Source organism: Babylonia areolata, chromosome 26 (assembly GCF_041734735.1).
Source record: "Babylonia areolata isolate BAREFJ2019XMU chromosome 26, ASM4173473v1, whole genome shotgun sequence".
Classification (NCBI taxonomy): Eukaryota; Metazoa; Mollusca; class Gastropoda; order Neogastropoda; family Buccinidae; genus Babylonia; species Babylonia areolata.
In genome coordinates this window covers 36,392,158-36,408,994 of record NC_134901.1, presented here as the reverse complement: position 1 = coordinate 36,408,994, position 16,837 = coordinate 36,392,158, and the positions used below count along the sequence as shown (strand labels likewise).

Genomic DNA, 16,837 nt, shown 5'->3' with positions numbered 1-16,837 from the left:
ATATCGCGGTGCTCTAGATACCCGTACACGCAGCACGCAACTTTCATTGTCACAACTTAACTGCATTACTGCGCGTGTGGGTATCTTCAGCACTGAGCTCTTTCTGACCCTCATAACTTTGGGGGCGATTTGCACGTGCATACGAACCTGACGTGTGTGTCACAAGGCGGTAACATTTTCAGTGATTTTGGTCCTTTGCTCAAACTCACTTCCCCCCACCCCTCCTCAAACACACATAACTTAGCCAAGAGGACAGTTAGTGACTTTGGCTGATTTCGTTTTTTTTATTTTTTTCCCTCGACATTTCATTTCTTTCTCTATTTCCTTACTTATTTTTATTTTATTTTATTTTTTAGATTTATTTACTTGTTTATTCTAATTTATCAAGGCCTGACTAAGCGCGTTGGGTTAGGCTGATGGTCAGGCATCTGCTTTGCAGATGTGATGTAGCGTATATGGATTTGTCCGAATGCAGTGAGGCCTCCTTGAGAAAGTGAACTGAACTGCAGGAATTGTGACGAGGTAACATGGGACAAAACCAATGGACAGTCTTCAACAAATTATGCAGAGTAATCTACCTTGGAGGAAATGAATTCGGCAGACGACAAGTCCGTCATTTACATGATATCTTGAACTTGGAAGTTGTGTGTTTTTGTATTTTTGCAGTAGAAAAATTGTGAGTGCTTTGGAAAGGTGAGAGATTAGTTTAACTAATTCTATTGGAAAAATCAGTGATGAAGTCTTTTGGCTTTAGAATATAATATTGCACTATTGTCCAAGTGATTTGCTGACGCCCACCACTGACTGTCATTGCTTTCCCGATTCTTCACTTCGGGACACTACATCACCGCTCTACACTCTTTAAAGACGAATGAACGAGCACTTTGCAGTACGCCGATTGAAAGACCCCCTATAGCATAACTAATTATTCAGTTAACTGTTTTGGTACATTCGTAAAAATCTTGTTCCCCAACTGTAATTTTGCCAGTGTATCACCGGCTTTAAAAAAATCACAGACTATGTGTGTGTGTGTGTGTGTGTGTGTAAACTTAAAAGGAAAATGAATGGAAATTGTAATTGTAAACAGAAAAAAAACACTAAGTATTTTGAAAAAGAAAGGAATAAGAATTGCATTTTGTGGATGGAAATGGTGCTGAAATATTTGCAAATATACTGGACATAACAACCAAGTGCAATTATATTATTTTCCACCACTATCAGTGATAACATCGTGTTGTAAACACAAACACTCTCAACACTTACTTCCACCATACACACATCCACCCACCCACAAACACTTTCATAAACACACACACACACACACACACACACACACACAATGTATACAAACAATTTATTTATGTCGGGGGTTCATAGAAAATGAACCCTGAAATGAACAATTCAAGCTAAGATATTGGAGTTTTCCTGTGCACATTTCTAGTACAGCCATGTCCCATGCTTGTTAAAGTATTTGCTAGGGTGTAATTCACATGAGTATAACTATAATTAGAAACACTTTTGTTGATCAACAACATGTCTTTACTACCACCTTTTTGTTGTCTCTGTTACTGCCATGGATATTAATACAATATATAGATTTCAGAATTTAACCAGAGTTAGTGAAGAAGAGTGTTTAATGAATATTTGAGATGTGAACTCTGGAGACTGATATTGTGAGAAGCAGACTTTTAAAAGCTGTTTGAGTCTGTGTGTGTGTGTGTGTGTGAGTGTGTGTGAGTCATACTCCTTTACTTTATTTCAGCCACAGCACTGATTGTGACCATGGGTCCCAAAAGCCAGCCGTTGGTCACAGGTGTATCCCCAAAAGAAGGTCCCCCTGGCACTCGAGTCACCATCAGGGGAGAGAACCTGGGAACAGAGCCTCGTGATTTGATTGGTGAGTGTTGAAATTTACATTTCTCTGTACTTTGAGACATATTTTGGCTCTCAGAACTATGCGCACAGTAATCTTTGAGTGTGTTCCTTCTTGTGCTGACTTAATAGATATGGAAATGAAGAACAGTGTTATGGGTGAGAACAAATACATTATATTTGTCTTTCAGAGACTGCTGTGAGTTCACTATCTTCATGTTTTTGAATCTCATTTGAAAGTTTGTTGCACAACCTAAGGTTTGGGATTGTTAATTCAGTTCTTTTCACTGTTTTCCAGCCCCATTCTCCCCCACCCCTTAGAAAAAAAGCCCAACCTATAAATCATAATGGGTCTGCTGTATGTGACAACTTGTATCTACAGACATTTTGTTTTGTCATAATAAACTATAGTTTGAATCGGTGGAATGTTTCCATTCAAATGCGAACTTTTTTTGGTTACATTGGGATAGTTCACCTCAGTTTATTTCTTATGATTTATGTTGTGTGCATTAATGATTTCTAAACTATAGTTTATAACCATTCTGATAAGTTAATCAAATTAGTTTTGTTCTTCTATCCAGCTTCTTTTTAATTCTGGCATGCTATAAAACAAACATTTGGAAAGATCTTCCAAGAGATATTAACCATCTGCCCAGAATGTTTTAATGTGTTTGTTTAGATATTCATTATTTCATGGTTGCAGTTTGATTATTGTCCAGTTATTAACTCAGCTTCTTGTCAGCTGGAGAACTTGCATGATGTGATCAGTCTGTAGCAATGTTATGCTGCTACCTATTTTTACCACTTCTCATTCTGTGTTGCAGGCCTGAAGATATGTGGGATGGACTGCACCTACTTTGCAGAGTGGAAGTCACAGAGCAAGATCGTTGCTCGCACGGGACCAGGCAAGGGAAAAGGGGACATAATCGTGACCACCCGCTCTGGGGGCAAAGGCAGCTGCACAGTCGGTTTCCGTGGCTACTTCTTGCAGAGTGGTCAGTATCACATGCCACAGGCTACTGGTGACACACGCGGTGTACTGACAATTGATTCGGGTTGTGAGTCACAGTACTAATTGTAGGTAAATAACAGCCTCCAAAAACAGAATTGAACCACACTACTAGTCTCAGGTGAATAACATTCAGCCCCCACAAGAAAATAATGATGACAGAATTAGACTCTTTTGTAGGTAAATGTTGTATGTATGCTGGGTAGATAAATATTTCATTATGTTGATGCAACTGAGGGTCTGAGCTTTCTTAAAAATATTGAAATCTTCCATAATATTTTCTGAATTGTTTCTGAAAAGAATTCAAAGGGGCTGGTATAACTGGTAGTGAAACTATATTACAGCCTGTGATGAGTGACTTGAGGATTGAGTTACTGTTGTTAAGTTTAAGATGGTGTGTTGATGTTGCTCAGGACAGCTCTTATTTCTGGGTTTCCTCTGAGCTTGCCAGTGTTTCTCAGTCTCTGAAAACAACTTTTCAGAAGGCAAAGATACCAAATATTGTTTATTGCTACAAAAATTATTATAAAAATATGAATCATTATAAAAATCTTCTCTTCATGTCTTCGTGGTTTGAGAAAGGAAAATATGTATGTCTGCCTGTAGGACCACTTCAGGAATCTGCTGTGTGGATTGATGAATCTCAGACAGTGAGAGCCAACCTGGATCATGGTCGTCCTTCCACCACCACCACCCTGAAAGAAGAGGAAGACCCTCTAGGAATCTCTGACGAGGGGGACAGGTATAAAGAGCTTCCCATTGATCGTCCAGTATATTACGACCAGGCATGCAGCTTGCATCAAGGTTTGATGTCAGGTGTGTGACTGTTGAGTAAGAAGTGAAGACAGAACAGCAGATGTTTAAAATCCTGTGGTCTGGGTATAGTAATCTCCCATCAGACTGATCAGACTCCCACCAGACTGATTAGAAACAGAGCTCCGAACGAGTAGGGGGGAAATTTTGGAAATTGTCCCTTTGAGAGCTATATGCAAAAACGAGTACTTTCCTTCATATAAGAAACAAATACTTTCTCTTAATCAGAAATGGTTTGAATCCCCAATAGCAACACAGAAGAGTAAAGAAAACAAACCAGGAAATGAGCAGTCAGTCATCCCAACACATCAAGGTCATCAGTCTGACTAGCAATATTGTTTAAACAGAAAGATATGAATATGAAAATGGACTGCAAGCTGACATTTTTGATGGTATCCTTGACTGCAGCAAGATACCAGAGGCACTGTACTGACATTAGTGCCCTGAGTTGATATATCTTCACACATTGTGGGACAGAAATAGGTGGGGAATTGGCATAAATGTATCACATGCCAATCTTTTGAATCTTGGAACTTGTTTATGGTCTTCCGACCCCCAGTGATACAACAGTCAGGCACTGAGGCCCTACGCCTGTTGGGTCCAGAAACACCTGTACTGCCCAGGCTAGAATGTAGGTGAACCAGCCACTAGAAGTGAGATATATTGGCGCCAGCATGGTCAGAAACTACACTCTGAAAAAGCTGGTCTACAAACATACCCAACTGAGCAATGCAAAATCTACTCTAGTTGATGTCGTGAGGTGCTTTCCAGTTACATGCTGGGAAACAGGTCACTGTGAAATCCTGGGCAGTCAGTAACTGCTTGAGGAAGCTGTGCTTCTGTGGTGTTGAAACTCCCGAGCATTCCTACTGTTATTCTGAGCTCATTTTAATAGTGACATTTTGACTGACTGTTATTATGAGCTCATTTTAATAGTGACATTTTGATTTTTATTCTGATATGATTTCAGTAGTGACATTCTGAATGATCACTATTCTGAGCTCATTTCAATTGTTATATTCTGATTGATTGTTATTATGAGCTGATTTCAGTAGCAAACCAAACATGACAGTCTTTCCATTTTCCTTTATGAATGGGTAGATCTTGAACAGAGTGATATTGAAATAGATGTATGAAAATTGGTTGGATTTGGATCAAGAAAAATTTGCTGACATTCAGTCATTTTACCCTGTACATTTGTCACTTTCTTTTCATCTACTTTTGGTTTTCTGATTTAATGTTTACTTGAATTTTTTTTCGTGCTTGTATTCTGATGATATTTATTTGTCTCAGACCACGAATGACAGAAGAGGACCTCCTTGAAATGTTCCCAGAAGGTTAGTAGAAATTCTGTAGTGACTCCTTTCGTATTATGCTTTCGTGAGAGTTTAGCCCAGTTTTAAGGACAATATGTTTTTACTTATTTTGTGGGGGGAGGGGGTGTGTGGTGAGGTGAGGGGGGTGATTGGGGGAGGGGGGGGGGGGGGGCAAGTGGATGGGCATGGTGTGTGGTGTGTGTTCCTGAGTGTTTGTGTCTGTGTCTGTGTTTTTAATTTTTTTTGGTGTCATATTGATTGTGCAGAGTCATTAAGTTAAAGATATGAACGTATTCATATGACGAAAATAAACATGGCATGCTTTCAGTATTTGCACATTCTCTCACACACATGCACACATACACACTCACACACATTCCCACAGACACACACATATATAACACACACACTGGCACATAACTCACAGACATATACATATACACATTCACATGCACACACACACACACACACACACACACACATACACACACACACATGCAGACTTGCATGCTCAGAGATACACAGACACACACACATACAGACAGGCACACACACAGCTACCTATGATTCTTGGTTTTTCTTTGCCCATAGCCTCTGGTAATATGTCACTGGAGAATTTCTCACCTGGATGGTACCTGCTGGAGAATCATCATAATGCCAGGTTAGTGTCTGGAATGAAAAAAAAAGATGAAGAATTTCAAATTCGCACATTAAAGTTATGCTGTTTAAAGATCCTGTAATCCATGTTAGCATTCAGTGGGTTACATAAACAAGAGCATCCCCATCATGCATATTGTATATTTGTTAACAGTTAGTTGTGGATTGTTAGTGGAGGGAGTCTAGCAATCAACTTTAATGCTTGCCCAGCTGATTCCAGCAGACATTATTTACTCTCTTTACCTGAGTGCCATTGTCAAGAATACCTATGATTTATTACAAGACAGGTAGTTCTAATAAAGTGCACTGTCAAAGATAATGAAAACCATTGTTCAACAATGGTCAGGCGTCTGCTTAGCAGATGTGGTGTAGTGTATATGGATTTGTCTGAATGCAGTGACGCCTCCTTGAGTAATTGAACTGAACTGAATTGGACTGTACACCCCTGAAAACAGAGTATGGCTGCCTGTGTGGTGGGGTTAAAAACGGTCATGCATGTAAACTCCACTTGTACATACAAGTGATTATGGGGGTTGCAGTCGACAAGTGCAAAAGGACTTAATTTCACGGTCTTCAGCACAGTGGTGTATTCCTAACCCCTGATGTGTGTGTGTGTGTGTGTGTGTGTGTGTGTGTGTGTGTGTGAAGCTTTGAGGACCTGAAGGCAGGCCTGGAGTACATGAAGCGCCGAGCCTCACAGCGCTCTGAGGGACCCATCACTGTTGTCCGCTCCAACCTGACCGCCATCCTCGACTGTCTCGACAGTTTGACAGGTAGGCATTGTGGCCTGCTGCAGTCTCACATCCAGTGTAGCCAGTCTCACATCCAGTGTAGCCTGCTGCAGTCTTACATCCTGTGTAGCCAGTCTCACATCCAGTGTAGCCTGCTGCAGTCTCATATCCTGTGTAGCCTGCTGCAGTCTCACTTCCAGTGTAGTCAGTCTCACATCCAGTGTAGCCTGCTGCAGTCTCACATCCAGTGTAGCCAGTCTCACATCCAGTGTAGTCAGTCTCACATCCAGTGTAGCCTGCTGCAGTCTCACATCCAGTGTAGCCAGTCTCACATCCTGTGTAGCCAGTCTCACTTCCAGTGTAGCCTGCTGAAATCTCACTTCCAGTGTAGCCTGCTGCAGTCTCACTTCCAGTGTAGCCTGCTGAAATCTCACTTCCAGTGTAGCCTGCTGAAATCACACTTCCAGTGTAGCCTGCTGAAATCACACTACCAGTGTAGCCTGCTGCGGTCTCACTTCCAGTGAAGCCTGCTGAAATCTCACATCCAGTGTAGCCTGCTGAAATCACACTTCCAGTGTAGCCTGCTGCGGTCTCACTTCCAGTGAAGCCTGTTGTGGTCTCACTTCCAGTGAAGCCTGCTGCAGTCTCACTTCCATTGTGGCTTGCTGAAGTCTCACATCCTGTGTAGCCTGCTGCAGTCTCATGCAGTCTCACTTCCAGTGTAGCCTGCTGAAATCTCACTTCCAGTGTAGCCTGCTGCAGTCTCACATCCATTGCAGCTTGCTGCAGTCTCACATCTCGCATCACTGTTGATGTCTTTTTAACTCATTCCGCCCGACACTTGAGCACTGCTCAGGTGCCTGTGCATGTATGTTTGTGGCTACACCTGAGCAGTGCTTTTCGACTTTTCACCAAAGTGCGAACAATTAGGGAAGGGACATTGCTCTTGTTAAATGTTTGGGTAACTTTCTGAGGAAATTTTGGTGCAGTTTGAGCTTTTTCAAGCAGTGTTTTTTGTGCAAGTTTTCTTTGTGATTGTAGCAAGAAAGTTGCCTTTTACTCCTTGTGAAGTGTTAAAGACACTAGTCTGAGATGTGTAGAGTTATTTTGATCTTGCTGTTGATATATAAGTTGATTGTAATAAACATTGTGTGAGGCAATATGTGAGAGATTCATGCGAACTGTCATTGTTGTTGTTTTTAAATCATCTGAAAATTACAGTTAAAGCCCCTCAGGCAGAAAAGGATGCATAAGCTGTCATCCTTGGTCTGCTGAAAAGGTTAATAGAATGTTTTACTGAAGGACCACTGTATTTGTAATCTATATGCATTGTTTGGCAGTAACATATGCGACTTACTTTGAAGGTATTCACTTCAAGCTGATAGTTACTCAACAAATGAATGTTGGTTATTAAATTATGGTCTATGACAGCATATATGGTGATTATAACAATGACATTTTAAAAGTCTTACCATTACCTGTTTTTGAGATGTTAACAGGATTCACCTTTGAAAAGAAAGGTGACCAGATGAATTTTGTAAATGAAAGATTTGGACACTGCAGAAAATGTGAAAGTGAACTTGACATTCTGCTGGTTGGAATTTTTCTGTCATTGAGATGGTTACAGGCATATTACAAATAGAAGAGATCATTACTACAACAGTATCTGCCTGTATGTTCTAAAATATCTAAAAAGATATGTATTATAACATTTTCCCCAGATTTGATATTGTGTGCACTTGAAAACACTGTAAGATGAAGTAACTTTGTATCCACATGAATTAATTTTTACTTCAATTTCTCCAAATGTTTGGATTTACCGAAGGTTTGTTTTTGCAGCCACATACCAGAAGTTTGCGGCAGACGATATACGGGGAGACTGCATGGACTCCTACGCTGTGTTATTGATGCGTGAGTTGTTCTTTCATAGCACACTCTCTGATCTCTATCCTGCGCTTGTATGAAAATCTGAATTATTTTGTCCTTGTTTGTGTTTTCATTAACTGCATCTATTTTGTATGTATAAGTTTTTAATGTTGAGGGGCCTTTGTATAAAAGGCAAAGAAATTTACATTCAGAGAACATTTTTCTGCTGTTTTGCTAAATAATCCTCAGAGAAATTTCTTGGATTCATATCCAGATATTATCACACCACATAAAGTGAATATCAAGTTCCATTCAGTTCAGTTCAGTTCAGTTCAATATCAGTTTATCCATCCCATATGGGGCAGTCACATATTGCAGATAGGCTGATGTATAAATATGAAAGGCAGGGGAAAAATTTAGACATGAATGTTTGCACTTGCACAGGCACAGTTTACCATGTGTATTAATGCATAATTCACAAACACATTGCATAGTCACATATAGTTACATAATACATAACAAAATTGCACTATATTTTGACATGAACTCCATTATTATGAAAATAAATGCATTACTCCGAGAAAACATCTGATGATAAAACTTAAACCTTTTAACTATATCAGATCCTAGTTTTGAGTCTTCTTTCTGATTTAGTTTCCCCCTGCCCAGTCATTGCTCATGGAGTGTGTGTGGCGGTGAAGGTGGAGATTTTACAAATTAGCTGGATGACCTGAATCCTCTGAGTGAAGTGCAGGGGTTTAGGAGGAAAACCAGACTGCTGTTTGGAAGGCAGTGTGCCCCAGTAAATGAAACGTATACCAGGACAGTATTTACCGGTGAAACAGCCTCAGTCTATCCTCCCCCTGATAGATTTCACCCTGGGGTCATTTTGGGCTTGCTTCGAATGACCCTGGGAGTCATTTTTGGCGAGTCAAGATCAATCCCTCCATTCCCCCCCCACTTGGAAATTTCTGTCCTTCTATGGGTTCAACTCTATGGAGACGTAGTTAAATAGTTCATGTAGTTTTGCTTCGACAGGTTATTTTGGTCATATTGGAAAATTTCAACACATTTTCACACAGAGACAAAGACTTACAAATTATATATCACTAGAAAGTTTACTATCTCTTCTTTTAACATTTTAAAACAGTTTTTTCAGTACCTGCTGCTAAATATTTTAAAAAATATTTTAAATTATGTCACTAAATACTGAAAAACATAAAAAATTGAAAAATGGGTATACTGTACTCACCAGGCATGTCATATCCATCAGCTAATCCACACAGAAGAATAAGATGAATTTTTTACACAGTAAAGTTCCCTGATTCTTGTGAATCAGTTTGCAGTCATATGTTGCACAACAAACTGTTTAAAAAAAATAAAATAAAAAGTCACAACTCTGGAAAAACAGAAAATGCAAAACCCTACAAAACCATCACTTGAAAGAAAAAAAAAAAAATCCCCCTATTTACATATTTCTGCTGCAGCTAAATCATTACTTGCTGTAGTCCTTGACTGTGTGTGTATGCGCAAGCAGAAGATCAAATACGCTTGTTAAGGATCCTGTAATCCAAGTCAGCATTCGGTGGGTTATGGAAACGGCATGCACCCCCCGAAAACGGAGTATGGCTGGCTACATGGCGGGTTAAAAACGGCCATACACGTAAAAGCCCACTCGTGTACGTACGAGTAAAAGTAGGAGTTGCAGCCCACGAGCGCAGAAGAAGAAGAAGAAACTGAAACTGTTCCAGAGGCCAAGTCCTGTGCAGATGGGTTGTTTGACGAGGTGCTGGGACGGAAGGACAAGGCGGACTCCACGCGCAACGCACTGAGTGTGCTGACCAAGTTCCGCTTTCTGTTCCACCTGCCTCTCAACATGCAGCGTAACATTCAGAAGGTGACTGTCCTCTCTCTCTGTGTGTGTGTGTGTGTGTGTGTGTGTGTTTTCTTTCTTAAGTTTAACTCTTTCATCGCCAGGTATCTGTATGAAAAACACTCACCAGTGCCAAATGTTTTACACTTGATGCTCTCAGTCACAGGCTTCAGTTCATGTCAAAACAACACAGTGGACTTGTTCACTTCAAACTGGGTCAGGGACCAAAGATTAGTCATTGTTCTATTTTTGGAAACTGCCTGTAGCAGTCAAGCTTTGTTACAATGTGAAAATGGTCCTTTTAACATGACCCCTTGATGTCGACTTAAGTCGCCTACGGTGGTGCACTGTCTAGTCGACTAAGGTCGCCTATGGCAGTGAAAGAGTTTATGTCTTTCCACTATGGGGATGTATAGCAATATATACTTTGAGCAGATAAAATACGCAGTTTTTAAATGAAAATCATGTACAGTTGTTGGTTGTGAGTGCATGCACACAAGGTTTATTTTGAGCAGAAAAAAATGAGGGTTTTTTTTTTTCAATGAAAATCATGTAGAGTTGAGTTGTTAGTGCATGCCCACATGTACTTGTGTGTAAGGAAGATTCCACAGGGGCACGATGTCAGCTGTAATGTTGCACTGACCGTGTTTTCAGGGAGACTACAACATCGTCATCAATGACTTTGAGAAAGCCAAGTCTCTGTTTGCCAGCACTGATGTCAAAATCTTCAAAAAAGGTAAACAAAGTCCTCAGTGCTCTCTCTCTCTCTGTCTCTCGTTCTCTCTCTGTTACACACTCAGACACACAGACATTGATGCAGAAACAGCGCAGACATTGACACACAGAGACCCAGACACACAGAGACTCAGGCATTCACACACTCACACACATAAACACAAACTCACACACACACACACACACACACACACACACACACACACACACCAATGTTGTGTAAACACAAAGAATGCAGCTAATCCCAAACATTTTCTAAATTTGACACCAGCAGCACATTCAAGACAAATTACAAGTCTAATGTATAGAATTCGTTTAAATGCCTTTCGTACAAAATTTTCTAAAAATATAAAATGTATATGTGGTAAGCAAATAACTGTAAGTCATCTACTCATTCATTGTCCGAGCATAAGACAGTTAATTCCTAAAGATGTAGTTGATGACTTTTCTTCCAATATTTCATTAGCCACTGAAAAGATTTTGAATGATTATTCATTGCTTAGAATGTTTTCGGAAATTTTAAACTCCAGTCCAGTTGGTATCCTCCTTTGATGTGTTATGATTAATGTTGTTATTTATATTTACATTGTTATAGGTTAATACTTGATATGCATATACATATTCTCCTTCCCATGACGCCTCATTCAATACACACCACAATCTCTTTAGACCTTTTTCTTATAATATACTTTTCCTCTGATACATAACATGAATATTTTTTTACACTAATATTCACATGCATTCCCTTTCCTTTATCCACTTCTTTACTCCTTTCCGTCTAAAAACACTTATAGTGAATAGACGTTAAACTGAAGATAAAACACACACACACACACACATAGACATCTACACCCCCCATCCTCAACACACAAAGTTCATCAGTGGATGTTGGTTGTGTGTGTGTGTGTGTGTGTGTGTTTTGTTTGTCACATTTTGGTGTGTGTACATAACATTGATGTAATGTGTTATGTAAACAGAAGTGTTTTGTAAAGCACCTAGAGCAGATTTCTGGATAGTGTGCTGTATAAGTGTCCATTATTATTATTCTTATTCTTATTATTATTTTCAGTGTACGATGAAGTGGAGAACATCATTGCCAAATTCAGCAGCATGCTGCACAAACGTCTCCTGGACCCCAACAACACACTGGATGAGCAGAAGAAACTGATCAGGTCAGACACACACCTGTTTGTGGCGTCATTGTGGTTACATTGTTAGCTTTCCGGCTCACATCTGTGCTCTAGCAGACACCAGGCAGGGTATTGAATTCAGGAGTTTTAGTCAGGCAGTACCAATGGCCGCTGTGTTTGCTGACCTGAAGGTACTTGGGGAACGAACTCCTCCAGCTTTTAAGTATGGGTTTAATTCTAGTGTTATCTCCCTTTAACTAAAGTCTCCACTCCAAGCTACAAACACTAAACTGGGGTCTGTGTTTTCGTTTTTAATCTGATAGACTGTACCTCTGAATGTGAAGAGATTAGTGTTGTGTCAGTTTGCGTGCAGAATTAGGTTTGTAATATCCATTTGTGTGTGTGTGTGTGTGTGTGTGTGTGTGTGTGTGTGTGTGTGTGTGTGTGTGTGTGTGTGTAATTCATTATTCAAATCAAAATGTTATGATCATTGTTTACCGATATGAACATGGCAAATAAATGAGTTTCAAGAGAAAATCATATTTCTTAACAATGGATTGCCCCATTTTTTTTCTGATATTCATAAAATTTCATCTGATAGATATGTATGTCTGTTTTCGTTTTGTACCTTATTTTCTGCAGAAGAATAGGTTATTTTAAGACAGTAAATCCATTTTAAACTTGCAGATGAAGCGGTGTCAACACCTAATTGATGCACATGTTAAGCTAAATAAAGGTTGTATTTTTGATAGTTGTTTTCTGACGTCCTTCACGGCCCAACAAGGGTCACAGGTTAATTTGAATCTTAAGCCTTGTGTGTGTGTATGTGTGTGTTTGTGCGTGTGTGTGTGTGTGTGTGCTTGCATGTGTACATGCATGCATTGTACATGTGTGCACATTTGTGTGTTCCCCCATGAAACATTAACGTATGCAGCATGCACATTCAAGAAAACAGAATATGGCTAGCTCTTAATGGCAGGGTAATAACAGCCAAATGTTTAAAAGCCCACTTGTTGATATGTGTTAATGTGGGAGGTACAGCCCTTGAACAGAAAAAACGAAGAAAATAATTCTATCAGTTATTCACTCTGTCTGTCTGTCTGTCTGTCCTTACGCCAGGTGAGTCATCCATCTGTTGTTCAGTCTCTCTCTTAATCAGGTCGCCTACCTATGCCAAGCCCCAGACATAGTGGATATGCATTGACTGCCATGTTGGCATTAAAAGGCTGTGGAACCTTTTAACCTGTCTCCTTTCACCTTTTTTCTAGTTACCTGACCAGCCTGGAATGTGAGGGTGACCCAGCCTGGGAGTGTCTGGACAGTCAGAAGAACCACCTTGTGGAACTGCTGGAGGACTGCAAAGATGACCACATTGAGACCGGTCAGTGCGTGTGGATGTGCGTGTGCACATGAGCATGCATGTTAATGATCGTGTGACTGAAAGAGAGGGATTGAGACGGAGAGAAACAGAGACACATGCTGTCACAGTCTGCTAAAGGAAGCAACAAATTTACAGTTTGTTTATAAATCATTAGATGTCAGCTGTATTGGAAGTTTTTCTGTTTTTTAGGGGAAAAAATGACATTTGAAGAAAAGGAAGATGTCTTTGGAAATGCAGAACTTACTGTGAGAATAATAATTTGTTTATAGCCTAATATGGGAAACTGCAAACCTTGGTACCTGCTCATTCTTCATCTTTCTATTTGTAATACTGGGTTTTTTTTTGGTGTGTTTAACTAGTTCCATTCTGATGCTGTTTCCTTCTCTGAGTGTTTGTCTTGTTTCAGAGAAAACAGGCCTTTTGTTATGCCTGTTCTTTTTTGTGTTGGCCACATGGTTGTTTGCTTTCTGTTAACGTTTTACCACTTAGTTCAGTGTACAATTTGCCACTGAGAGGGCCAGAGTGCTAAAATTAGCCAGTGCCCACCTTCCTCCTCCACATCTCCACCCTCACCCCTTCCCTTTGCTCTGGCACCAGTATAGCGTGCTTTTTGCCTGATGCACCTCCATGGTTATTCAGTAAGGGTGTTGGTTGTGCTGGCACTTATCTCTGGCTATTTTACCTGTTCGTGTTGTGCATTGTACATTTTGGTGATTGTACCTTACTGTCCTATCTACCTGGATGGGCCAACGTTGTGATGAGGTCAACAAGAAATGATTGCGTTTAGAGTGTTGGAATTTAGGACTTAATGTATTCTGCACTGGTCGGAAGTGCCACTCCTTTGCTTGTGTAGAAACTGGCCATTTTCTCAAGTGTTGACTTCAGAGCCATGTGATTTCTGATAAAATCGCTAACTCTTTCAGTCAACAAAGTTCTGGTGTTATAGTGTCTTGACCTTATGTGAAACAAAACATAATTAACTTGCTGCATTGCAGTCATGAATATTAAAAGTTGTAAAATCTGGTAAAACAAAGCAGAAAGTGTACCCACTTGCCTGACAGTCAAAGCAACTGTTCACAGCAAAAGAAGACAGTGGCCTGATACCTGAACTGCGCATGTACGCCAATAGAGTTGACAACACAGACTCACAAGAGGCTGTGCACTGCGTGTGCTTGTGGTTTGCAGACCACTTGGTGGGAGAAGCTGGGAGGTGGTGGAAATAACAGAAGAAAGATGAATGAGTCTGCTGAAATATTTTTTTTAGTAAAGGCAGATTTTGGAACTAAAGTTTGTCGACACAGCAGTGGTGGACAGGTTTCAGTGATATTATTTCGATTTGACGGGCGCAATAGCTGAGTGTTAAAGCATTGGACTTTCAGTTTGAGGGTCCCGGGTTCGAATCTCAGTAATGGTGCCTGGTTGGTAAAGGGTGGAGATTTTTCTGATCTCCCCAGTCAACATATGTGCAGACCTGCTTGTGCCTGTACCTACTTCATGTGTATATGCAAGTAGAAGATCAAATACGCACGTTTAAGATCCTGTAATCCATGTTGGCATTCGGTGGGTTATGGAAACAAGAACATACCCAGCATGCACACCCCTGAAAACGGAGTATGACTGTCTACATGGCGGGGTAAAAACGTTCATGCATGTAAAAGCCCACTATTGTACATATGAGTGAACATGGGAGTTGCAGCCATCGAACGAAGAAGATGAAGAAGATTACCATTTGCATATTTGTTGTGTTACAGAGAGAACAGCCCTGTTGGCGGATGCGGCCACCAGTCATGGCACGCCAGCCAGTGTCAGTAAACGTAAACCTGCCTCCGCCTCCCCTGGCGCCATCTTTGCTGCCAAAGGAAAGAGCGATCTCTCTGCAGGTGAGAGGTCGTGACTGAAATAGATACCTTGTCATCACCAAACAAGGTTTAATGTTTGACATGCAGTCTTTTTTTGTGATATTGGTTGTGAGAGGTCATGACTGAAATAGATACCTTGTCATCACCAAACAAGGTTTTATGTTTGACATGCAGAGTCTTTTTTTGTGATATTGGTTGTGAGAGGTCTTGACTGAAGTAGATACCTTGTCATCGTCAAACAAGGTTTTATGTTTGACATGCAGAGTCTTTTTTTGTGATATTGGTTGTGAGAGGTCGTGACTGAAACAGATACCTTGTGATACCAAATGAGGTTTTGTGTTTGACATGCAGAGTGTGTGTTGTGATATTGGTTGTGAGAGGTCGTGACTGAAACAGATACCTTGTGATACCAAATGAGGTTTTGTGTTTGACATGCAGAGTGTGTGTTGTGATATTGGTTGTGGACCCGTTGAGTCCTGTGGCATTTACAGCTTGGTCAGCCTGCCCAGCTTGAGGGGTTTTGGCTGTGCAGCAGGAAATTGTGAGGTACTTTATTCAGAATCTAATAACTTGAAAGTAGTTGGGCTACGAAAGTCGAACATCACACAGTTATTGCCATGTGTTTGTTTCATACCTTTTCTAAGTTTCAGTTCATTTGAATGATAATTTCTACCTTAGCACCTTGTTAAATTCTGAAATCAAACTTAATTGTGGACTTTCTTTTCTAAGTTTCAATTCATTTGAATAATAATTTTTGTCATGGCACTTTTTTAAATTCTGAAATCGAACATGTATGTAAGGAGTGGCTGACTGTTGATGCTGCTCACGCAGGAGGGTGGCGTGACCGCACCCCCCAGAAAGTGATGTTTGTGGAGGACCTGACGGAGATCATGACGGAGAACTTCCCCGACTTCTGGAAGCTGGGCCAGGCCTACTTCTCTGGGGAGTTTGACCATACAAAGCAGGTGAGGCGTGCACACACACACTCACGCGCACAAACACACACACACACACACACACACACACACACAAACACACAAACACTCACACATGCACAAGTACACACACATGAGAAGTACACAACAAGAACAGTGAAGTGGCATGGGAGGATTCTACATTGGTTTAAAGAAGTGTTGTTTTCAGTCAGGGAAGATTTGAAAGAAGTGCTGAATGTAGAGAAATCAGTCGCACAGGGAAAACAAGTGGTGTTAGATCTCTAAGGAAGTTTCAGCTGAGCTGGTCAGATCTGCCACATACATTATACGTGATGTGAAAATTAGTACACATTGAACTTGAAGCAAGAAACAGTTCTTCAAGCGATGGTGTATTGAACAATGCATATTCATACTGTGTGAAAGTCCTGTGTGACCAAGAAAAATATAATGTTAACTTATAAGTTGTGATTGCAATTCATGTTCACTTTTCCTTATCGAAAAGGGAAAGAGATGAATTTCATATATTCCACTTTTCTTACCTAAAAGGTAGGGGGTGGCAGAATGGTAGTTAATGTGGGGTTTGATTATCAGAACATTGTCACATAATGCAAAGTTCTTTGCAGTGACAGTCAAAGCATGGTTTGTTAGATCTTAAGAGAC

The 16,837-nt window shown here is 40.4% G+C and overlaps 1 protein-coding gene across 2 annotated transcripts in view; it reads left to right on the top strand.

Annotated features, from left to right (window-relative positions):
• The first annotated feature begins 581 nt into the window (after window positions 1-581).
• The window catches only part of LOC143300159 (exocyst complex component 2-like), a 35,696-nt gene continuing 19,440 nt past the window's right edge, over window positions 582-16,837 (top strand). The window contains exons 1-14 of one of the 2 annotated variants that reach the window (XM_076613706.1): window positions 582-693; window positions 1,763-1,897; window positions 2,697-2,867; window positions 3,488-3,623; window positions 4,988-5,031; window positions 5,602-5,671; window positions 6,316-6,440; window positions 8,238-8,309; window positions 10,016-10,161; window positions 10,792-10,873; window positions 11,942-12,044; window positions 13,271-13,383; window positions 15,135-15,263; window positions 16,074-16,207. In XM_076613706.1, the coding sequence (XP_076469821.1) occupies window positions 1,783-1,897; window positions 2,697-2,867; window positions 3,488-3,623; window positions 4,988-5,031; window positions 5,602-5,671; window positions 6,316-6,440; window positions 8,238-8,309; window positions 10,016-10,161; window positions 10,792-10,873; window positions 11,942-12,044; window positions 13,271-13,383; window positions 15,135-15,263; window positions 16,074-16,207 (1,440 nt within the window). In that variant the 5' untranslated portion in view covers window positions 582-693; window positions 1,763-1,782. The remainder of the gene's footprint in view (window positions 694-1,762; window positions 1,898-2,696; window positions 2,868-3,487; window positions 3,624-4,987; window positions 5,032-5,601; window positions 5,672-6,315; window positions 6,441-8,237; window positions 8,310-10,015; window positions 10,162-10,791; window positions 10,874-11,941; window positions 12,045-13,270; window positions 13,384-15,134; window positions 15,264-16,073; window positions 16,208-16,837) is intronic. The other variant, XM_076613707.1, reaches the window with a different exon arrangement.